The sequence below is a fragment of the Anarrhichthys ocellatus genome, unplaced genomic scaffold (genome assembly GCF_004355925.1).
Source record: "Anarrhichthys ocellatus isolate YVR2014 unplaced genomic scaffold, GSC_Weel_1.0 scaffold16, whole genome shotgun sequence".
Classification (NCBI taxonomy): domain Eukaryota; kingdom Metazoa; phylum Chordata; class Actinopteri; order Perciformes; family Anarhichadidae; genus Anarrhichthys; species Anarrhichthys ocellatus.
In genome coordinates, this window is record NW_022280046.1 from 3,230,194 (window position 1) to 3,255,285 (window position 25,092).

Here is a 25,092-nt window from a genome sequence, read left to right on the forward strand (position 1 = left end):
TATCACCCTCTATGTCCTCTACACCTTCCGTTATTTGGTTGAACGCTATCAGACGCCCCCTCTCTCCTGTATGCCCTTCCTGTCTTTCTTCTCCTTTTCTATCCATCACTCTTGCCCCTCCCTCCGCTGACCGCTTCCCCCTGTCATAGTGATTGCATATCGGCCATATGGGAGATAGTGCAGCGTTCATTGACCAAGTGCAGCTGAGTGCTTTGCATTAGTTATGCACACATGGCTGTCAGACATAGTGGCTCCCTGCTTCCGTGTCTATCCCCTTCTTCCTTCTTTGCAGAATTTGAGTGTCTTAATGCACCATTTATGAGTTACCAGTTTGCTGCTATCTTCTCCTTTCATGAACGACTTTAACCCTTTAAAAATGCCCCTTTACTCACATTGCACTGAACATATTATTTGTATTCTTTTAAGTGCACGGTTTGTAAGGATGCAGGTTATTGGATTTGTGCCGATATCTGTTATGCAGATATTTTCCAACTCATTTTGGCTGGTGCTGATACCGAAAAACACACATTTGTTTTACAACTAATTGCAGAGAAGTCTCAATCTGGTCTCTCCTGGAACGTAATTTACATATTATTATGCCTGATGATATTATGGTGATGGCCTATTGGCAGATGCTATGCAGACGAAAAATATATATTTTTTTAAAATGAACACAATCACTGGGCAAAAAAAGTTTAAAATACTTCAACTGAGGTACACAGTTTTTTCTCCACCATTGCCTTGGGGGAACCCACCGCCCCTCCTGAAAGAAAGAAGCAAAATGTGTATGCACTTGTTTAATTTAAGCTCAGCGTGAGAGTCTTTACCGTGTCATTTACTGTCACCTCACCTTTGATCTCGGTGTTTCACTGATAGCGGGGCTTTGCAACAACATGGGGATTTTGCAAAGCAGAGAGAGAGCATTGAAACACTCAGCAGTCCGCTAACTTCTTGCTCTCTCTACCATAAACTGTATATAAGAAGGGGACGTAGTCATCGTGACGTCATCCATTGTGTTTGTGGACTGCCGTTTTGAAGCCTTGAGTTTGCCGATTTGGCCGTCGCCATCTTGGCTTTTCGCAACCAGTGAACGGAAGTGACCATATTTTTAGCTGTCGTTAAGCATACTCCGCTTTATGGTCTATTTGACTCTAAATGGATCATAATTTACTAAATGAACATCATGCTGTAGTGAAGAAGACTTAAAACTAGCGATTGAGACCATAAACTCATGTGTGCCGTGTTTACTGAGGTGATAAATTAAGTGAGAAGAAGGGTCATTTTCTCATAGACTTCTATACAATCTGACTTCTTTATGCAACCAGAGAAGTCCCCCCCCCCCCTGCTGGCCAGTAGAGAGAATGCAAGTTTTAAGACACTTCCACATTGGCTTCGCTTGTCAGAACCGTAGCTTGTTAGCTGCTCTGTTTCAACAATGCACGTCATATCATTTGCCTGTCATATCGGAGGAAATGTTGATTTCTGGCTAATGTCGACATTTCCTTTTCAAAGCTTTTATCTGCCGATTCCAATGAAATGCTGACATCACTGTGCATCCCTAATGGTTTATTTTCAAAATCTTTTGTCTGGTATTGTTTATAAATCTTATTTTTAGCAACAATTATTCATACCACAATTTCCGTTAGCTCTGTCAGCATTTTTGCCATTGTTTGCACTGGTAGCGCTGTGAGCCCCGTTAGCGACACGCTGGCACGCAGTCGACATGTTGAGAGCTGCTGAAAGGCAATGGATCTTCAATCAATCTGGGATCTTGCACCTTAAAAACTATTAAAAGTGAGAGGCACACACCTTCCTTGTGCCAGCACGCACACATTTGAGGTCAGTCACATCAGGTCCTGGATGATCAGACACAGCTGAAATCTGTGGTGCTGAATTTATAGCGCTTACCTCTTAACATTGATTGGGCAATCACAGGACAGCTCCACTCCAAGTAAAGTTAATGTGGCTTCAGCCAATCAGCCCCAAGCCTCTTATCACATGAAATGGAAATAAAGAGGACCGCACAGGCACTTAGGAAAAAATATTCCTCGCCGAAAAAAATGTTCCAGATTACATGCTGTGGTTCATGTAAATGTGCTTCTTCAACAAAAAAATGATGCAGCAGTGCTGAGTGAGTGTTTTTACAAAAAGAGAAAGGTCATAGTGTTATCTCCAGTCATAAAGGCATTTGTTTGATGGCCAATTATTCTAATGATACAATGTTCCTTCACTAGGATTATAGACATTTTTCCTAGCAGATATTTTTTAATGTCATAGCAGAAAAAGCAGTCAACATTCTCAACAAATATATTCCAATTAGGTGCTCCAATTCCAGGCTCTGGTGTTGTGCTTGCTGGATCACTGGGAACCACACATTCTCACTCCCAACTCGTCAAATACCCGCTCTTGGTCAGTGGCCCCAAGCTTCAAACTATGACGCTCTAGGTACCCATCTAGCGTCAGTTTTGGTCATGTCAGAGACGGCTTGTCAGTTTCCACTCGTTACATGCACAGTGTCTTTAAAAAAATAAACCTCCATCTTCACGGAAAGGTTAAGGTTTAGGCAACAAAACCACTTTTTGATAATATTATTGTGAATCCTTCAGAATTATGGAACACTTTGACAGTAACTAAAGCTCTTCATGTATTTTCTCTGCAATGTTGCCATTATGTCACATCTGGAGATATAACACTTCCTCTATGTTATCCAAATGCATTTTCAGATACTAGTTGGCAGGGCACTGGACTTTTAGTTTGCATACTGAGACGGGTCGGGGAGCCCAGCATGTCAGCACAGACTGATGACGTCAGCAAGAGACTCTGAGGGACAGCTCTACCCAGCATGCTTTGCCAGTAGTATTTCTGCAGTGCTCATACATATTGAAAGGTTATGAAAGGAGAGAGAGGATGGCAGGTTGAGGGAGAGAAAGAGAGAGGGGGGTTGCACCATGCTGCGAGAGATGCGCGAGGGTGAAGGAGTGAGAGAGAGGTCAAAGGAGTAATGACGAGAAATGAGTGGATGTGATGTGTAGCTGAGCAAATGAAGACGTTCTCGTGAATTGAGAAGTTCAGGGCTGCCTCACCCTGTGTCACATTTCTTTATTGTGCCTCTCTCTCTCTCTCTCTCTCTCTCTCTCTCGTGTCTCCCTTCCTTTCTGTGCTGTTGGCAGAAACAGGACCTTGAAATCATAGAGAGGCGGGGGGGGGGGGGGGTGTCCAGGCCCATGTCACCTGGTCAAATCTTGAATGCAAAGAAGTCACTTGGTAAAAAGACAGAAATGTGTTACGGCACATCTGCAGTCTGGTGGATTATTCTCAAGAGACAGTGGAAGGGTTTGGACTAGAAAGTTAAATGGAAGAATAGTGAATTATGTATTTTAGAGGAGGATGTAACAATGCTTCTTTTGGGCTGCTTGACACTGAAAGAGGTGATGATTGTTGGAAGTTTCAATACCTGCTTCTGTTTCCATAGTGATTATTCTCGTCATCTTTGTAAGCTTTCTGACACATGAAATCATTTCAAGTTGCTCTCCTGTCGTCGTAAAGTCATTGTTGAGACCATAAATCTGCATTCTGTGTCACATTGTTATCCCTGAATGCCATCATTAAGATAAAAGCAGGAGTATTGTAAGTGTGTAGACATTTGTGTGTGTGCTGCTAGTATTGTATTACATTATATGTGTGTCCCAGACTTAATGGAATCTAAACCTGCACATCATATAATTTCCCAATTATCAGCATGTGTGTGTGTGTGTGTTAGATGTTCCTTTTATATATATATATATATATAAAAGTAACATCCAACCATATATAGAAAAGCAGGCTTTGATTGTAATGGGTTGCAGAAGCAGTGGCCTGACAGAGGTTATAAATATTTCAGATGCTCTGTTTTAGCACCGGGATAGAGAAGACAACAAGAAGATCCTCGTTTTGATGTGTCTCGTCACTGTTTCAGGGAAAAGGGGTTCTGGTGCTCTGCGGAATATATTTACCTCAACAAATCATCTAATTATCTATTCAGTCCTCAATGCTTGTCTTTATTTTTAAGATAAAGAGCAGCTATAGCCTATAAGCTTCAGATGAGCAGCCCATGATGGAAATGGATCTGATTGGACCAAGATATGTTAGACTGGTCTACTGGCCAGTGTTAGTTTTACTCTCAGACAACTCTACTCATCTATTAGCTATTATCACCTGGAGTCTTGATTTGATCTGGATTGTGATTATGATTGTGGTTTTGTATTGACATGAGTACATGATTGTGCAGTCTGTACTGTACATATATACTACTGCTCTGTGGGAAAAGTGGGATAGTTTGTATCCAACCACACTACACAACATCGAACATCTTAATGAACCTCTCCTATTAGAAAGCTCTGGTGCAGTTGGTTAACTTGCATGGAAGCTCATCTGTGACGTCTAACTGTTTGTTAGAGCTTCGAGAAGCCACACCGCTTTAATACGCCTCTCTGAACAAGCCAATTATTTTTAAGGGAGTCTTGACGCTTAGATTTGCATGACAATAAGATAAAATAATGGTCGTGACTATCAAATGCATTCTTTTCATTTTGAATTTGTCTTGGTGGTGTGCTTCTACCCGTGTGTTCGTGGAGCACCATCTTACGCTCGTATACGCTCTTGCCATCCGTCCATCAATACTGGATCAACTCCCACTCTGTGGAGCTTTCTGGACTCATTGATTTTTCATTCTCGGGGCTATGACTTCATCTTGCCAGGCATAGACTCGCTGTTAAAATTATCTCCACTTTCCTGGGCTGTGACATAAAATCATGACAACCTCATTTATGGATTGAGGATACTATCATTTATCATGTTGCATCTCTTTAACCTAATTAAGTATCTTATGCACAAATGGTTTACATACTTGACTTTGTTCTAAAATCCCTCAGATTGACATATATATTACCAATCACAATGTCAAATATGTCTGGCAGATAAAAGAACTCAACAAAGCAGTCTTTGATGTTCGATGTTTGTCACAAGTATTATGTTAAATACCAATTATCAGATTTGAATGACACTAAGTTTGTCACAATGGCAACAGTAACTCAGGAAGTTCACTGCTTATTGCTTTTTTTTTCTGTATCATTTCTCTGCCACCGCTGATTAGTGTCTGATGAAAGTTTTAAAGTTCACAGGTCAGAATGAGGCAATTTATTTCTGACTGTTGTGGGATTTATCTCTGGAGGCTGACGTCCTTCCACTTCCTTACCTGAAGGTCTCAGGGCAGAAGGTGTAGTGTGTGAAAAATAGCTACGGTGAGCGTCACCAATGGTCCAGATCCGATGTTTCATCGTGATTATACTGAACGCCCTTTTTTCATGAACTCCCGGCCTTCCTGCCAAGGCAATGATTTATAGTTAGAGGCCTAACAAGGAATTGGGGAACGGCTTGAAGAGATGCGGAACCAAGTGGGAAACAAGAGACGGTACCAGTGATATCAAAAGTGATAGATTCTGTGTTCCAATGCTGCACTGTGCGGGTTTCAGCAGGTTTAGAGGTTCCTTTCTCTTTGCATCTGTGCTGGACGATGTCATTAACACTTCCAGTCTTTAAGGTTGATGTCCCACTAGAACATCCTATGATAAAAAGCAATGCGGGTACTGAAAAATCCAGAAATGGCTTGCTAGATGAGTTAATTATGTTTGTGCTCACTGTGAGATCGACTTGACAGCAGGGGCCTGCAAGGCTTCTACTACGCCGCTTGCTGCTGTCAGAGCCTGCAAATCATTGTGCTTTGTGCGTAAATCCACCCTCTGCTGTGCGACTCTGCATCGTATGTGTGTTTGTGTGAGGTCGCTCGAGAATCTCCCTCTTTGTGGTAGAAGTGGGTCTTTGTTTAAACCCATGAGGGTTCATTATTGTGATCCATCTCCCTCCCTGTTAGTGCCAACATGAACATACTGTGGCGTCCATGCAGCTATTTTTGGCTTCGAAGTGCGCACGTGCGTGCGTGTGCTTGTGTGTTTGTAAGGTGATTTTCTTCATGTGCATGTTTAGCATTATATGAATGAATTTTGTGTTAATGCTCACAATGAGAAACAACCACCATTTTTTTTTTTCATCTACACTTGACTGTCCACCAGGATGCGTCACGATACACCCAAAATATGCTGTGTCAGTTCATGCACCATGCAGACTGTACCTACTCTACTAGCTAGATCTCTCTGTAGAGATGAATCGGAAGATGTTTTTAAGGATAATAAAGATATTTTTACTTCTCTCTCTCGTTTCTTTGGGGGGTTTTATTTCCCTCTCCCCTCCTGTCTGCATCTCGCTCCTGTTTGCTGCCTTCTAATTAATGATGTTAGACTGTGAAAACATCAGTGTTGAACTTCCTACACACACTCACATTTACAAACCGACGTGTTGTGTTTTCAGCACTACAGACGGCAGACATAGACACACTTAGGAATAGGCTTTAGTAGTAATAAATTGATTGTTTATAATTCAAAGGTCCCTTAGCTAAATTAAAGTACTCAAATATTACGATGTAAATACATGCATTTTTTTGGCCCACGTTGCATTTGTGTGGCATGCAAATCATTACTCATCATTTGTTGGTTAGATATGAGGATTGACTATTCTCTTGGGTGCATTTTACAAATACTATAACAATGCGGATGCGAGCGATGCTGTGATGAAGATGTGTCAAAACGCTCCTGCATCTTATTAACCACAACCGTTCTTGACATAAACAATGAGAATTATGAAGAAATTAACGAGAGAGTTTCACAAAAGATACAGTTATTACTGCTATTATGATAAAATGGTACAAACCAATATCACTAAGTCAGTAGAATGCATACAATAGTGTAATGCTTGTCTGTATTTTTAAGCATACCTTCATACTGAGCCTCTTCTCTTTCTGCAAATTTGATACAAGATAAAATGAATAATTAAAGGTCTCGCTTAGTAAACATAGACTTAAACATATCCTCTGTCTGTGCCAACAGTAGTAATACAGTATAGTAATAGTAGTAGTATGTAATTCTACAAGCGCCTTTGAAGTTATAGTGCGAAGGAGATGAGATGCAGGTCGAACGGAAGAAGAAGTTTCAACTTGAAGGGACACAAGGACTCATTTTGACAATCAGAGGTGACAGCAGCTGTCGCTACAATAAGTACATGTATCCAATGTTCTGCAAATGACGTTGATCAGAGAAGACCCACAGTAGAGAGAACCACCAAAACGCTTTAATGACAGAGAGTTTGTGATGCTCAGAGATTGAATGTCTCCCCGACTGCTTATCATAGAAAACAGTGCAACTAGCCTACAGCCAAGACAATAAAATGAGTCCTTCAATATTCCAATGTTGATGAACACTTATTCCACATTATCGCATCATTAAATGAGTCATACAAATGTAAAAAAATAAATAAATACACCAACAACAGCTTATTTAACAGCTTATATTTTGATATAATCACCCAATGTTGTGTGCGCCTCAGTGCCATATGTTTATTTTTTTTTAGACGGAATGAGGTGTTAGTCATCGTGTGAAATTGTTTTCGGTCAACCTGTGCTTCTGTCATTTGTGCCAGACCATTTAGTGTGTGTTTCATCACATGTGTGTGTGCACAAATGGGTCTGTTTCACACTGTGTGCGTCTGTATGCTTTGTGTGCAAAATGTAGATGTGGAATATCGCAGGGCACGGATACCACTTATGAACCTGAAATCGATGGTGTCAACCTTTTTTTCCTTTCAATTTCCACACGTGTATGGGGATGTTGTAGTTTGGCCTCAATATTCCCTGCCTCGGTATATTAGCATCTGAAGTCTCTCCCCTCTTCTGGCCTTTTTTTCATGTCTACATGATTATTTTTGGCTCAGCATAAAGCTTATGAGTCTGTGTTTCTTTGTGAGGATGTTCAATCAGATCTGTGTCGGTTAGCCACCCTCAAGGCACAAGGTGAACAGGATCGTAACACAAAGACAACTATGCATTTCATTGTGATTCTCTTCGACAAAGTGGGGATTAAAAAAGTATTATACATAGGTATCTATATTCCCTCCATGTGCGCGTATAGATTTGATACATACCACATGGAGATTGAAAGATGAAGTTCTATTGTCATGAAATATGGAATATATGCTAATATTGTATTATGTGCATGTTAAAAAATGATTTCACTGATTAGCCTAAAAGGTTTCAATTAACATTAGATCAGTGTGTATATTGAATGTGTATATTGAATCATGTAAACCATTAATCACGTATTAACCAAGTGTCATACAGGCTATGTGTTTATAAGATGTCATAGTCTTGAGTCATTTCATTCTCATAAGTCTTGAAGGTTTAGCTACACACATGTAACACCAATACCGAGCAATATCTGGGTGATGCTAAATAACCTTTTTGTCTTATTTCAACCAGTTCACATGTTGATCTTTTGGGTTCATATGTCTGCCATTAACGGTCTGGTCTTGTCTTGGTGTTGTCTTGGCTGGTGTGTGTTGTCTTCTAGGCTCATATGATTCAGCGCAGACTTGTCCATCAGGTCAGTATTGTGGGTTCTGAGAGGCGGAAGCCTGAGGAATGTGGCTCTTTAATAACAGAGTAAATATGATGTTTGTTTACACCCCTTGTGTATACTTTGCTTATTTCCTCAACACTTTTGTCTGTGTCTCGTCATCAGCTGCAGTGGGGTTTCTTAAAAGGCATGGCAAAAAAAATGTCAGCTTTTTCAAGTCTTGTATTTACACGACCAGTGAATACTTCTACTGATATTGGAAGACGGACATTTACCTCGAGAATCAGTAGAATTCTTGAATATTTCAGTTTACATTTGGTAAATTAGAGTAACTGACCCCACTGGCAGATTTTCTTTCTTGATAAAAGTCTGATTTTAAAAACTTAGTACACAATTGTATTTTGTTCTTGGATTGACTGTGGTGATAGTCGTGTGTTGCTGTTGCTTCTTTTCGTGTCCTTGTGGTTGTTGTGTTCAGGGAAACTGCTACGTTGTTGTGACCTTGCCGGCAAGTTGGTTCCGCTCAATTGTGCTTCCCCAGTGGTGTTGTGTCTCGTCCCCTCTGTGTATTGTAGTTTTGACTTGTAGAATGTGCTGTGTGCTGATTTACAATTCAGACCATTAACATTTAATATTTATGATCGCCTGGATTAGCCATGCGTTCACTCTGATGGTATGTATGTCTGTTTTCTTTCCACTTTACTCATGTGAGTTAGTCGATATCTGTAAGACCGTGTCTTATTCTCGATAGGGCAAATTCTGCTTTACTTGTATCACAACCTGTATACTGACCTTGGTTATTTTTCATATTGGATAATCACTAGAAAACACGGCTTATAAAAGGGCAATTGTCCCCACTTTGCTGCCTCTGGCTTACAAACCCTTATCTGACACAATTTATTTAGTTAAAATTGAAACCTAATCATTATTTAGTTTTAAATCCCTGCACAGCAGCAGATCATATTGGCTCAGCGGCTGAGAATCGGCTTGATAAACTATCTTACACACATTATAAAACTCTTAATTATTAAATAAATCACCCGAGGCAGTAGACGATGGGATATAATGGGACATACATACATACATTTCCACGTTGAGGTCACAAATACACCCAAAAAAATGTCATAATATCTTTTCAGCATATTTTACTTTAAGTGTTCTTAGAGAAAGCTAGACGTCGGAACCTCCTCGTTGCTCTGTTTTCAGGCTTTAAGAAATCTAGCTCATGATTAGAGGCTTTGGCCAATCACAGTTCATTTCAGAGAGAGGGTGTTCCTATTGGCTGTTGCCAATGCCGATGCGCGGACACGTCCCTTCAGTGAAAGCCTGATTCTTATCTTATCAAAAAGGGAGTCTGACAATGCAAGCAAACATTTCAGATATAGAGAGAGAACATTGCCAATAGTTAATCCTTCTGCTAACTGTAGCCGGCAGTGGCTAGCTCACGGCTATGGCTACCACTTGAATTACAAAGTCCTGAAAGGTTGTTCATTTTTGCCCAATTCTGACAAAAAACTGCCTACCCCAGTAAATATATTTGGAAAGTACACAGTCCCTAAATTAGAGTGATATGTACCTTGGCAATGATTTATTTTAACACCCCTGCCTAACTTTCCTCCCCAGGGTTATTTGATCCCTATATTACAAACAAAAAGGGTGATGGTATTCATAAATAAGGGAATATAAAGTAGATTGTGTGAATCAGAGACAGAGGGGGAAATGGCCAGAATGGGAGAGGCAAAATCTGATTTAGGTACAGGCAAAGTACGGGATGAAATGTTTCAGTAATCTGATTATTTGGTGTAACTGGCACGATGATTACAAATCCAGTGAGCTGTCCAGGATGGGATGCACAGCCTTAATCTCTGCAGAGGGAAGAATGAAAGGAAGGATGGAGGGAACGGTAAAAAAAATAAAAAAAGAAGAGGGAAATGGAACTGCAGAGACGGTAGTGGAGCAGGGAGCAGAATGGATTCCAGCCTGACAGCAACATGAACATGAGCTGGTGAAGAATGAGTTTCTGGAAGGTGCTGCAAGATTTTTCATTTTCTGCAAACTGTGGCCAGCTCATAGCTCATGCTGTTGTTGGCTCACACACACACACACACACACACACACACACCGGCACATATACTCAAATTGACCAGCCCTCATTAACAAACTCATGATGATAAATGAACATAGAGAAGTGGTTCATGAAGCAGTGGGGGAGGAGTCATGGGGATGCAGGTGGAGGCTGTGATCAGTAAGCACATATCATGAGCGCAGATGAAGAGAAATATAAAAGGAGTTGACTGTGAAATATATACAGCTGAACACTCAAGAGGATGACACGTCACACTGGCTTTAAAACAAGCAAAGTGAGGGTACCGACAGTCAGAAAAACAAGTGAACGCATCATGTACATGTATATTGAAGCAAACAAGACGTTGTACAGAACACATTTTCTTCTCACATCCGAGTTTCTTTAATTATAGAATATTCCTAAGGATCGCTGCATAATGTGACAGACACCTAAAGCACACGGTACCAACACCAGGGGTTGTTAAGCTGGAGAGGCTCCTGTCACTGACTGTTTGAAGTGCTGTCTCTCAGCGCTCTCGGGCTAAGTAATGTCTATAGCTCTCGTGTTCAAAGCAAAGAGATGAGATAGTGAATATACACTTCTCAGACATTTATGGGCTGCAGGAAGAGAAGAAAATACAGGCACGCAGGGAAAGAAACACATAAAAGGTAGTGGACCAAATTGTATTTATTTACTTTTATTTAAAATTTACCGAATAGTTTTCTAATAAAATTGAACTCATTTGTATGGGTTGCTTTTATGTTTATTTAAAGTAAATGACAATATTCCAGTATGTGTTTCTTTATTGCTTTATTTGGTTAGGGACAGTGCACATTAATAAAACATCCCTGTAAATGCGCCAGAGTTAGCCAAGAGGCTATTAAAATATATAGATTTATATTCTTTATCCACCATTTTTTAAATATATAAAGAGAGGCAGACAGAAAAAGTCTGAGTGGTCAAATGAAAAGTCAGAGGAACTATTTATTAATATTACAAACTAATTAATTTGAATGTAAAGGAGTTTGACTGAGGAGGAAATCCTGAGACATTTTGAGAAAAGAGGTGAACAGAAAATAATGGAACAAATTGGAAGGAAAAGCAGGGTGTTGATTTAGGAAAGGGGAAGTTGATGGGGAGGAGGCGGTCGAAAGACCAAATAATCATTTGCTTGTTAGAAAAAAAACTAAAACAATGCATTGGTGCACAAAAACAAAGAACATTCGGCTCCTTGTGCATCTGCACAGAAGCAGGAAACAAAAAAAACGTCATTTGAAAAGGGCCGGCGTATCTTTCAGCCATTCAGTGTAATTAACCACTTGAGAATAACGTCTCAAACGGATACATATTGTTGCCGTTGACAGGGGAGGACAGGGGGTCAAGAGAACGGGCCGGCGCGCTGTATCTCCTCCTCAGGGCATTGGAAACATCTCATTGTGCAGGTCAGCCGTATTACACTATCGGCTGATGAATGAATTCAGAGGTGGGCGTACAAATACCGACACACACACACACCGAGACACAAACCACAGGAGCTTTCCTCTGAGATCAGACAGGCAGACAGCGGAGCTCGTGGCGAACTGTGCTCCGCTATGAACGCCTGCCAAACTCACAGTGTGGGCGAAGCCTTTTTAGCCTCTAACAGAGGACAGGAGAGCCCGGGAACGTAGTATCGCATTGCCTGCATATAGCCTTGCCTTAAAGTGATTGTTATATTATTGTAATGGATTGAGAAACGTAACCTGCCTGGGGCTTTTAGTGAAACTACGTCCTGATATCCAGGACTTGCGGTATATCTTGGAGGAACAGTGGATGTTGAGCAAGTGTGTGTGTACATTTCAGACCTGTTGATGTTGGCATAGATGTGCAATGTGTGTGCTGTTGGTGTGGGAGGAATGGATTTGTGTATAACATGTTGCGTTTTTTTTTTGTGTGAAATAGTGTTGATCTGTATTCACGTGCATGCTCTCCTCTCCGTTTTTTTTTAAACAGTTCTTTCCCTCTTGATTGCAGGCCGACGCATCCACCAGCTTCCTGCGTGCAGCTCGTTCAGGGAACCTGGACAAGGCTCATGATCACTTGAAGAATGGACTCAGCATCAACATAGCTAATCAAGTAAGATCATTCCGTTCAACTCATCAGCACAGCCATCCAAGAAGCTGTTTTTGCACATGTGTTGTGTCAGTAGAAAAGAAAGCCAGCCACAGATTTTAATTGAAGAAATGATGACTGGTATCAAAATCAATTACAACATGTAGTGCTCACAGTGTTTAACAAAAATGGCAGCCTAAGAATACCTGCTGTAGGAATCACACTCAATCCAAAATTACTTTTTTAGTTGTTTAGCCTTTGGGATCTTTGTGGGTACATTGCTATGGTATTTATGCATTTGTGGATTAATTCACATGAAAAGCCAGGAGCTGGATGCTCCATGCATGTTTTCTTGGGGAGTCGAAATCCATTCTGTAAAAACCTACATACTACGGTCTAGTAACCACCTTGCAAGTCTAGGATGAAAGAGTACTGCTGAGCCACATTACCAGCAGACCAAGGCAACATCACTTTATTGCTTGCAGTTGTTAATGTTCCTCAGGAGAAATTTCCAATGTTGCAGGTCTGGAGGAGATTTCTTTTTTACTGATATACTACGGCAGGGACGTTAACTCCACTTTATAAGCTCTTTTCCTTGAAACCAACTGCAAGTTTATTAATTCATGCCCAGGGCAGCCGATTGGAAAAATTGCTCAGTGCCTTTTGTTCTGAGCATACAATATTGCATCATAATATCTGGGGGGGGGGGGGCCCACCTGTTGTCAGACCAGTAAGACGCACCTTTTGCTCGGGCCACAATAAGCCAAAAGTCTCATATTCTTGGCAAAAATATACTAGATATTATACTGATAGCACATTTCAAGTATAAAGAACCCTGTATATGTAAAGAATATGTACTGTAAATACATTCAGAGAGTGTGACATCAGTTCAAATTCTACTTTCATAAAATGCAGAGAGGTTTTTGCCTCTTGCACTAATGTCAGGGACTATGCAGGTGTTTGTCACCCGACTGTGGTAAAGTAAAAGGCTTTTCCCTGAAGTAACAAGGTCATGATTATGAAATGAGAATGTTACTTAGGAACTTCATTTTATCCCTCTGAGATACAGCACACCGCACAGAATTTGTTTTAGTCTTCAAAGGAACTTGGGATTTGAATGCAACACATAATCTCACCATTCTCTCAATTGAATGCCATTCTGCCGTATCAGCAAAGGATGTAAGATATAAGACTCAAAAAGAAAATTTAAAAATTCACGACTCCTTCGACCTCCTGATTCTGTCTTTTGCGTAAAGCGGTGTGCATGAATAATTAAGTATATTAGATTATAGTCCCCTCAATCTTCTGCCCTACTGTCTGCACGCTTACACCTTGTTGCATCATGACCATAAAACACTCCAACTGCAGGCGACTGGATATCAGGAGACATGTGTGTGTGAAAGTGAATATGTGTGCTTTGGACCAGCTTGCCAGTACGTTGTTGTGTTAGGGATGGCTGGGGAGTGGGAGTGATGTTTGGTAAATGAAGAGACAAGTGCTTTTATACGCAGACAAAACACTGTCAGCGTAGATGGAAGTCTGGGCATCAAGGACTGAACGCAGCAATCTGTGGCGTGCTATTGATGCGTGCATTCGCGCACCGGCACGAGAGACACAGAAGACGAGAGACGCAGAAGATAGAAGACTATTGATATAGACGGAAATGTTTTGCACGACATTCAAGGGTCCTTAACATACGTCTATTAAGAATGTAATCAACCAGATAATTAATATTGATATCATCTACAATAATTTAATTTCATGCCCCCAACCATGTGATCAATTATATTTCTAAAGACCCTTAATTTGATTCTCTAAAGGAAATATTTCCCTCCATTTCCCACTCCCCTATTTTTCTTTCTTTTTACGTTTTTTTTTTTCTTTTCTTTTTTTGTATCTATTAGATTGATGGCTCTTTACTGAGAGAAGGGTATTGTTTATGAGTGATTCATGTGTTTCTGCACCAACAGCCTGTCCTTGCTATACCTACTGCCCTGCAGGCTCTTGTTGGTGCTCTCTCTCTCTCTCTCTCTCTCTCTCTCTCTCTAAATACCGACCATTGTTGTGCTACTGTCTGTGTCTGTGGCATACATAAATGCACATCATTCACATGTAGATGTCTGTGGTGCAGCTGTTAATGGGCATTGAAAGTGATATTCTTTTGTGTTAAAAAGCAAACTGAATGTCACAGTCTCTTCTTTTTAGTCCAGTGTGTGCTCTGCAGACGTTCAGGCGCTTTGCATTTAACGGTGTGTGTAACTGCCACTGACACACACCGTGTTTCCCGTCACTGTGCGCATGCTCGCAGAGAGACTTTGGTACCCGTTTGAATATCGTGACACCGCAGTGTGATGGGAAGCCTGAGAGCCGTGTGGATAACTGAGACTCCTGGTGGCCAGATTGGTTACAGCAGGCAGGTCGCAGCTTCGACTTTACCAGCACAATATGGAGCCAGCCATCCAGAGAAGACAGTCGGACACACAGAAGGACAATGTTGAGATAAAACAGGTGTCTGCTATCGCTGCCCTGCCTTCTCCCTACTCATCAGCCTCATCAGGTTTTCATGTTGCCAGGACTGAGTCCTCCTGCTGTCGTGTGTTTATCAGTAAAGTTCAGAGAAAGACGAGCGATGTTCCGCACAGCTGGAGAAAGTGAGCATATGTTGCAGTGCTCACAGGGACATGAGACTGAAGAAATGCAGTGTTTCTTTTTCTGCTCCTGCCTCAATTTCCCTCCATAGGGAGGTTGCATTTAACACAGGTTGCATTTAACACAGGTTGAATGTGAACTTGGGAGTTTGAAGATGTTCAGTAGCACAAATCAAACACATCCCAGTCCCAGACCACTGCGCTAATAGCGTGTTTGGCAATTGTGAAAGCTCTTGAGATATGCTATGTGAGTGGTTGAGGCTAAGACCACAGTGATCATTGAAGGTCAAGGAGACGACAAGGCCAAGGAGACGACAAGGCCAAGGAGACGACGAGACCAAGGAGACGACAAGGCCAAAGAAGGGCAAGGATGTGTGGAGATTTCTGAGAGATCGTTCCACAGATCTGTAGAAGGTAGAATGTGTTGCTTCGCATGTGTGTTGAGTAAGAACACAATTTGCTGCAACTCATTACTTTGCCCTGAGAGATGTGGTATCACTTTTCAATTAATGTGGACTGGGATTATAATAATCCTCATTATGAACGGGATTATCATACTGCTGTATTACTAAAATGTTAAAATATGATACGATGCTGTGTGTTTAATCCAAAGTTCAAGAGATTTTAATAAGAGCTGGTGATAACTTTTTCAGAGAATATTGTATCCTCTACGTTTATATGTGTCTATATGTGACTAAATCTCTTTGTCTTCTCCCTAAGAATGGTCTCAACGGGTTACACCTGGCCTCTAAAGAAGGGCACGTCAAAATGGTCCTGAATCTACTACACTCTGGCATTGAGCTGGAAGCCACCACCAAGGTACCGTGTTCCCTCCGTATGCTTACTCATCTAAAGTAGCATTTCAAGCTGAACTGAAATGAATGAAGCACTTTTACTGTCACACCTTCCCGACACTTTTCTTAACTTAAACTAAGCTCTGAGCTAATTCAGCTGCACTGCAACTATAGCATCCATAAGGAAATGAGTCTTAAAAATAAATGCAATATAGGCAAATAAACTGTAGGTTACCTGCAATGACCAGGTGTTAAGATCATGTTTTGCCACCTGAACTATAACATCTGCATTTAATAAATAATAATAGTTTGGTTTTCTTTGGCATAAGAGACAGAAAAGTTTGGGGTTTGCCTCTTTCATCTCATTTCTTTTTCTTATATACCGGACAATTACAAAACTCTAGATGTATTTCAGTGTTGAGCTCCAAGTGTAGAGATCTAGGCCATTCTGTTGCAATCACTCTCTTTTGGTTCACTCTAATTTTCCTCTCTCTCTCTCTCTCTCTCTCTCTCTCTCTTTCGGTGTGTGGTTTTGTGCGTGTCGATGCGTGTGTGACCTCCAGAAAGGGAACACGGCTCTCCATATCGCAGCGCTGGCAGGGCAGGAGAGAGTGGTGGCTGAGCTCGTCAACTATGGTGCCAACGTTAATGCCCAGTCGCACGTGAGTCACCGCGAGCTATGAGCGAGAGAAGAGTGTGCCAAGTCTGCGTGTATGCATCTGTATTTCTGCGCTTGCATATGTGACACACCTGCGAAAGAGTATATTTTCATACAAGGACTGTGTGTTCTTGAAAAGATAAACACTTATTATTTTTTTATTGCTCAGGTCAACTGAGACATAAATCCCCTGTATGTATGCATGAGGATGTGTGTGTTTTTTTCTGATATTGCATCTTGTAATATGGGCCCATGTTATTGTGTGTTTGTGTATATATATGAAACTATGCATAACATATTCATGCCCTTACAGAAAGGGTTCAGTCCTCTCTACATGGCAGCGCAGGAGAATCACTTAGAGGTGGTGAAGTTCCTGCTCGAGAACGGTGCCAATCAGAGTCTCCCAACCGAGGTACGTGAAGACACAGTTGGTGTTTTGTCATGGAAAAACAGATATATGTTTGTGTGTGTGTGTGTGTGTGTGTGCGTGTGTATTTCAGGCTACAGGACATTTTATCTTTCACTTTATCTGCTCATAGACTATTACGTGGTGTCCAATTCACGTTGTCCCTCCCTCTTCTCCATTCTTTTCTCTTCCTTGCCCCTTCCTGACCTCCCTACTTTTTCTATCATATCTCTGCTCTCTCTCACCCGCTGTCCCCTCTCTCAGGACGGCTTCACCCCTCTGGCAGTAGCCCTCCAGCAGGGCCATGAAAATGTTGTGGCACTGCTGATCAACTATGGCACCAAGGGCAAGGTGCGCCTCCCTGCATTGCACATCGCCGCACGAAACGATGACACGCGCACCGCCGCGGTGCTCCTCCAGAACGATCCGAATGCTGATGTTCTCAGCAAGGTATATGCTCGCTGAGATTGTGTGTACTGCCGTGAAGGTTTTACTAAGTGTACAATGATAATACAATCAGCCAAAATGCAATCTCCAAACCTATCGGCCTTGGGGGCAAAGGACAATATTTTGGGGGTTGCTGAGCTGCCCAAGACTTCCTCTTCCGTGTGCCGGTCATTGTTTACTGTCCGATTGGCAACTTGAGTTTCGAGTATGGAGTTGCAGCTGAGAGACGACGTCTACGGCTAGTCTCTATAAACAGATATCTGCATATGAACGAAGACAACCTTTCTTAAAAGAGCGAAGTAAAAGCTAGATTGTCGTCAGACGATAGCAGGTGGGTTCAGAGATTGTGTTTCGGCCAATGCTTTCTGCCTCATTTGCCTTTTTTACCTGGGTTCAACCAAAGCTCGCTCTAACATGATTGGTCAATAGTACTTTAACTACAAATAGAAACCAAAATGCTTTCATCCCCAAAATCTTGTCCCGTTACAATGTATTTTCCATAAATGAAAAGAAAACTCTCCAAGCGAATACTAAAGTGAGACAGGTAGGTGTCACAGCTCCCACAGTTATGCAATCCTTTGGGCTATTGTCTGACTGTTCTCTCTAAATTTAATCTAACTGTATTCTTACTTTAATCTGTGTCATGCAGGTTGTTGTAACCTTGTTTTTTAAAAGTGATATAAATAGACTGGAATTATTCTTATTTATACTTCAATCTCACACTTTCCCATTATGTCTCCTTTCTCTGTAGACTGGTTTCACACCCCTCCATATTGCAGCCCATTATGAGAACATGAGCGTAGCCCAGCTGCTGCTGAACAGAGGAGCCAATGTAAACTTCACCCCCAAGGTCAGTTTGTCTCCGCTGCAGGACCAAAAGTGACCTCTGAAAAAAACACTTGTTGATTAATACAACTAACTTATTTCTTGCTACTTCTCTAGAACGGCATCACACCCCTTCATATAGCCTGCAGGAGGGGCAATACGATGATGGTCAGACTACTGCTGGACAGAGGAGCACAGATTGATGCCGTAACTAAGGTAGCGTGCTGTTCAGCTCCACTCCGCTCTGGCATTTTGTCACTTATGCATGCCCAACGCCTTCCAAATATCTATTTCCTCCATCTGTCTTCCTCCCTGCTGATTTGCTCACTTCTGTCTCTTTTGTCATTTAACACATTTCCAATTTCTCTCCTCTGTCTCTCTCTCTCTTTTGTAGGATGAGCTGACTCCTCTCCACTGTGCAGCCAGGAATGGCCATGTTCGCATCATTGAGCTCCTGCTGGAACACGGCGCTCCCATCCAGGCTAAAACCAAGGTAGAGGCTGTATAATCAGCAATGATCATCAGGGTGTACTGTTCAATACTGATTTTTGTGAATCGCTATCTCATTACCGAGTGTGAGATTCCATATTTGATGACAAATAATGTTCCCAAGGCCAACAGAAAATCGGCGTATTAAGCCAACTTCCTAGAAACCTGTCTGTGTCCCATTCTTTCCATCCTACAGAACGGTCTGTCCCCCATCCACATGTCAGCTCAGGGGGATCACATGGACTGTGTCAGGCAGCTACTGCAGTACAACGCTGAGATCGATGATATGACTCTGGACCATTTAACCCCTCTTCATGTAGCAGCCCACTGTGGTCACCATCGGATGGCCAAAGTCCTACTGGACAAGGGGGCCAAAGCCAATGCACGAGCTCTGGTAGGTTTCTTTACTTTGTTTTTTTTTGTTTATTTAGATGACTCTGTAATATAAGAAGTTATCCATCAATCAAGATGGTCATAGTGATTGCCATGTGTCTATTGTGATCTTCATGTTGAGAGGAAATAAATGCAATGATTAATTTTGTTCATTTGACAGGTATAATTTATTCATCTATCATGATCAAAACTTAAAAGGAAAGCCAATCTTTAATGCCGGCTTCAGTGTTTCAGTCTGTATTGATTTAGCAGTGCACAGCATCAGACAGTCTCCATCACTGTAGGGAGACAACTATGATAAAAACAAAATCTGAACAATCTATGGATCAATAGGCATAAAGTGATTGTGGCTTCAGGACTTGAACTGTTTCCTCTGTGTTTCCAGAATGGCTTCACACCTCTCCATATTGCCTGCAAGAAGAACCACATGCGGTCCATGGACCTGCTGCTTAAGCACTCTGCTTCCCTGGAAGCTGTCACAGAGGTGAGACCATGTGACCACCAGGGACCAGGGCTCTGAAAATGAACAATTAGCCACTCCTTTGAAGTACAGTAAAGTTTTCACCTGAGTGGCATTCACGAGCCTTGGTGACCTTCTCTGTCTGTGTTTTTTTTTTCGTTGTATGTGTGCAGTCTGGTCTCACTCCTCTTCATGTAGCAGCATTCATGGGCCATCTGAACATAGTAAAGAACCTGCTGAAGAGAGGGGCTTCACCTAATGCTTCCAATGTGGTGAGAACCCCTTTTCCAACCCGACACTGAACAAGTCCTTCGTAATTCGTAACTGAACCTGTCACTGTTCAGCAATATTTAATTGACTAATGGCTTGAAAATCTCAGTTACATACATGCAAGTGGCATATTATGTAATTTAAATTATCTGGTTGACCTTTATTCATCTACACTAGAAAGTGGAGACTCCCCTCCACATGGCCTCCAGAGCAGGACACTGTGAAGTTGCTCAGTTCCTGCTGCAGAACACGGCACAAGCGGACGCTAAGGCTAAGGTATGAGTCGTGTAGTCTTGATTTAGTCATCCCAAAAAGCATAAAAAGTTTAATAAGGCCGGGGAGTACTGTTAATCATTACCCCCACTACTTAATGATATCCATTTCCCTGTTCAAAACTTAAATTGACCTCTTTCTCTTTGTGCCCAGGACGACCAGACACCTCTACACTGTGCGGCCCGCATGGGCCACAAGGAGCTCGTCAAGTTGCTTCTTGAACACAAGGCCAGCCCCGACTCGGCTACCACTGCAGGCCACACGCCCTTACACATCTCTGCACGTGAAGGACATATCCACACTATCCGAATCTTGTTGGATGCTGGGGCACAGCAGACCAAGATGACAAAGGTAGAGAAAAAATGGTTTCGTAGGCATTAATGCTCTATTAGTGCAAGACGATTCCAGCTTCAACTGAACCGGTCTACATTAGGCACTGCTCTAGTCAAGGCAAATGTGTTTTATATTGATCTTCAAGACCTGTATTACAGTAATTTCTTGAACATTTGTATTTTGGAACATTCCAAAATAGAGTTAATAAAGTTGGGTATTAATACAAATGCATATTTTCTAAACTGCATGAGAATTAAAGAGAAAACTAGCCCGTCTGTGTTTTCCGTCCAGCGATAGACAGTGAGTATGATACACATGAATGACAAGCATTTTCTTTTGAGCAGAAAGGCTTCACCCCCCTCCACGTGGCCTCTAAATATGGGAAGGTGGACGTGGCCGAGCTCCTTCTGGAGAGAGGGGCCAACCCGAACGCAGCTGGGAAGGTGAGGCAATCTGTGCTTCCTGTAGTTCAGCTCGCTGAAGTACACAAAAAAGTACTCCTGCGAAGAGCAATTGAGCCTGAAAGGTTGACGCCATAGAGATGATTTGGAGATATCAGCTTTACTGTATGTGTTTCATATATACATGTTTTTGTGTGTGTTTGTGGCTTTATATATGTGTACATGTGTGTGTGTGTGTGTGTGTGTGTGTGTTTAACAGAACGGTCTGACACCCCTTCATGTGGCCGTCCATCACAACAACCTGGATGTTGTTAGACTCCTGGTCAGCAAGGGAGGATCTGCACACAGCACTGCCCGAGTAAGATGCTCACATATGTGTGCACGTACTCACACAGGCAGGCCAACACAGCATGCCACCCCATCGCTGACACACAATACCGAAAGAGCTCAAATGCGTGTGCGATACCTAAACATACAGTAACTTACATGACAACCTTTGTACTCCGAAGCACTCTTATCATCACGACAGCATTCAAGTTTGAATCTAAAATTAGACGTGAACAGTCCTGTGTGTTACTGTATGCCCTTGTTTGTTTCTCCTTACAGAACGGCTACACTTCCCTGCACATAGCGGCCAAGCAGAACCAGATGGAAGTGGCTAGTTGTCTGCTGCAGAATGGGGCAACACCCAATGTAGAGTCCCTCCAGGGCATCACGCCCCTACACCTAGCTTCACAGGAGGGGCGGGCGGACATGGTGGCCCTGCTCATCTCCAAACAGGCCAACGTTAATCTGGGAAACAAGGTGTGATATTAGAATGGATTAAAACGTGTCAGTCCCAGAGAGTGAAAGTTCATTTATGTAGCTTTTCAACATGATCCTTTCCTTTGCCGTCCTTTCTGTCTTTTAGAGTGGGTTGACCCCTCTGCATCTTGTGGCTCAGGAAGGTCACGTGGGAATCGCTGACACATTGGTCAAACAAGGAGCTTCCGTTTACGCTGCTTCACGGGTACTTAACACAGTCTCCTCTGGTACACAGAATATGACTGTGTAAGATGAGTAAATAGATGACACTGATTCAGCTTATTCCACTTTTCTGATGGAAGCCGTGTCATAATGTAGTCTCTGACTTCAGGACATTAATAAGTATGGTGTCGTAGTCATCGGGCTTTTCTATTATTTTACTATTTTCATTTATTTTTCAGAGTTGGATGGTTTGCCATGTGGCTCGACAATTCTCTGTCTATCTGGGAATGAAGAAGTGGATAGCAATTTGATATAACTTAATGTTTTCATTAAATGAATAAAATATAATCTATGAATATTTAATTTACAGCATGTGGGTTTGTCACACTAGCTCATTGGTGTCCAAGACATTAAAAATGTATATAAAATCTATCAGTTATCTGTAAGACAACATAGAAATGGATTTAGTAGGTGATGAGCCTTCAATTCTGCATACTCACTTTAGTTTGTACAAGTGTTTGCACAAGGCCCCTTTATAGACATAAAAAAAAGCATTGACGAAGCTACTGAACAGCAGCTAATAGTCTCTTTCTCTCTCTTCTCGTCTCAGATGGGCTACACACCCCTTCATGTGGCCTGTCACTATGGCAACATCAAGATGGTGAAGTTCCTTCTGCAGCAGCAGGCTCATGTGAATAGCAAGACAAGGGTAAAGGATCTCTCTCTCACTTGTATAATATATATACGTAAGTATGTTTATTATCATTTTGTCCGACCATCCTTCCTCTTTAATTCTCCAGTTGGGCTACACGCCTCTGCACCAGGCCGCTCAGCAGGGCCATACCGATATCGTCACCATGTTGTTGAAACACGGAGCCCCGCCCAATGAGATTACTACGGTGAGACACCTTTAGGGACACCTTCTCCTGATATAATCTTCCTCTCAACACTGGGCATTCCCCCTTGCCTGCACACTGATGTCTCTGGGCAAACATGCTTTCTATAGAGAGCGTGAAAAACAAATAAGTAAATGACTCTTTGAAGGCATGCTTTACACCTGATGTACAACATGATTCAAATGGCTTGACAGATATAATTTAGTAAAACCAATAAGACAATGTTGACCACATCGTATTCTTAAGGGAGAAAGTCAATATACTGTCCTGAAATATCCCTCTATTGTAATACTGCCTTCAAGAGCATAGGGCCGATAGGATTTTGTTTTTGTTTTAAGATTAAGATGCCTCACCCCTCAGTGGTGATTGTAAACGGTATGAACCGCTCAGGGAGATTCTATTATGGGATGCATATTAGTGTCCCCTTGTCTCCAGTCACCATTTATCATCCCTTTATGCAGATGATACTGTTTTATATTTTTGCAATTTGTATTATTTTACAAGTAACATATTTCTTATTCCACATTGAAAGCAGTCACCTTACCATAGCTGTAATAATAATACTTATAAACTATGTCAATTATAAATATATAAACATGTTTTTTGTGTTTGGATTTTTCTGATGGATCTTATATGACCCACATAATTAATAAGGTGCTAGATTTGTAGTTTTTTGCAATCAATGACTTTATGCGTAGACATCAGTTCAGTATTCCTTCTTTTGCATTTTGATTTAATGTTAAACAACTAAGAGGTTTATCACATTAAGACATCATTGGTGCGAAATAACAGATGTTGTGAAAATGTAGTTTTTTTTAAGACTTTCCATAGAAAGAATGAAATGCTTCAGTTAAAAATTGATGGAAATACTGTGCTTTATGTTTCTCATCTGTCCCTGTACAGAATGGGACGTCTCCCCTGGGTATCGCTAAGCGTCTGGGTTACATCTCTGTCATCGATGTGCTCAAACTGGTTACCGAGGAGTCTGTCTCCGCGGTGAGCAACACATCATGCATGGTTCATAACGTGGTTACACCAGAACCCAAAGAAAGAAGTAGCCCTGACACACCATGACTCAGATGTTCAAACGAACAATTGTCCTGTCTTGATGAGGTTCAGCTCCCTCACCTGCTTGCATAATAATTCTGCATTTTCCATATCATATATATTTTCATATCTCTCTCTCTTGCATCCTCCCTCTGCTCTACACAGATCACCACAGAGAAACATCGGATGAGTTTCCCTGAGACAGTAGATGAGATTTTGGATGTTTCGGAGGATGAAGGTAGGCTATCCCATTTAATTATGATTTTGATATTTAATGTTCAGCCCTGATTTGCTTTTTTCTGGTAGAAGAAGACTGTATGGGAGGTACACTGACGCATCAAAGCACCACCATGAATTTAAATATGTTTATGACTGTTTATAACACCCTTTTCCGTTTGTTTTGTAGGGGTTGCCCAGCTAACTTTAGGTAGGATTGTGTCTGTGTCTCTGGCTTGTCCGGTCCGGTGGCTAGTGAACGTGTGCCTTCATTGCAATTCTCATTTTCTCTGTGCGTCACTAATTGTTTTTTTAATCAGTTTCTCTGACTCTGCTCTCAACTCCAGCCCTGTTTGCTCTTCTCTATCTTTATCTGCTCTATCTTTATCCCTCTCCCTCTCGCTCAGAGATTTATTTTTAAAAAATGTGTCAGTTTTTCATCGGCATGTAGTCACGACATTTTCCTTTTTTTACCAGCCTTCAATGCACATCTGTTCGTGGACTCATTATTGACGGAACTCCAGTACCTCTGCCTTTAATAGACGAGCGGCTCCCTTCCAATCGAGCCATTATGTAAATGAGTGCTCCTACCTTTTACAGGCTAATTGATCAACAAGCTAAATTACACACACGCTTTCCCCAAGCTGTGACGCTCCACACGCACAGTTGCTGCTCATGCAGTCGTCTTTCTCTTTTGAAGAAATTCAGAATTAAATCAATTCAGTGTCATTTTTACAACACATTTTGAAGCATTTGTTTTCACACTAATTTTCGCTCTTGTTGTCGTTTAATCGTATTGCTTTTTCTTCTTTAACATTTTTGTGTTTACCTGTACAGCTTGTAATAATGAATGTTTAAATGTCCGTGAACAACTCTGTTTCGTGAAGTGGTTTATCGTTTAATGTTGTTGTTATGG

General features: G+C 41.6%; 1 protein-coding gene across 7 annotated transcripts in view; it reads left to right on the top strand.

Annotated features, from left to right (window-relative positions):
* The window catches only part of ank1b (ankyrin 1, erythrocytic b), a 65,863-nt gene that overhangs the window by 20,066 nt on the left and 20,705 nt on the right, over positions 1–25,092 (top strand). For 4 of the 7 annotated variants that reach the window (XM_031855876.1, XM_031855875.1, XM_031855879.1 and 1 more), the window contains exons 2-24: positions 8,493–8,525; positions 12,577–12,678; positions 16,023–16,121; positions 16,660–16,758; positions 17,068–17,166; positions 17,425–17,610; positions 18,359–18,457; positions 18,550–18,648; positions 18,827–18,925; positions 19,118–19,315; positions 19,700–19,798; positions 19,948–20,046; positions 20,222–20,320; positions 20,471–20,668; positions 20,995–21,093; positions 21,311–21,409; positions 21,658–21,855; positions 21,962–22,060; positions 22,628–22,726; positions 22,818–22,916; positions 23,817–23,909; positions 24,126–24,198; positions 24,367–24,387. In XM_031855876.1, coding sequence (XP_031711736.1) covers positions 8,493–8,525; positions 12,577–12,678; positions 16,023–16,121; positions 16,660–16,758; positions 17,068–17,166; positions 17,425–17,610; positions 18,359–18,457; positions 18,550–18,648; positions 18,827–18,925; positions 19,118–19,315; positions 19,700–19,798; positions 19,948–20,046; positions 20,222–20,320; positions 20,471–20,668; positions 20,995–21,093; positions 21,311–21,409; positions 21,658–21,855; positions 21,962–22,060; positions 22,628–22,726; positions 22,818–22,916; positions 23,817–23,909; positions 24,126–24,198; positions 24,367–24,387 — 2,488 coding nt within the window. The remainder of the gene's footprint in view (positions 1–8,492; positions 8,526–12,576; positions 12,679–16,022; positions 16,122–16,659; positions 16,759–17,067; positions 17,167–17,424; positions 17,611–18,358; positions 18,458–18,549; positions 18,649–18,826; positions 18,926–19,117; positions 19,316–19,699; positions 19,799–19,947; positions 20,047–20,221; positions 20,321–20,470; positions 20,669–20,994; positions 21,094–21,310; positions 21,410–21,657; positions 21,856–21,961; positions 22,061–22,627; positions 22,727–22,817; positions 22,917–23,816; positions 23,910–24,125; positions 24,199–24,366; positions 24,388–25,092) is intronic. The other 3 variants (XM_031855877.1, XM_031855878.1, XM_031855880.1) reach the window with 3 other exon arrangements.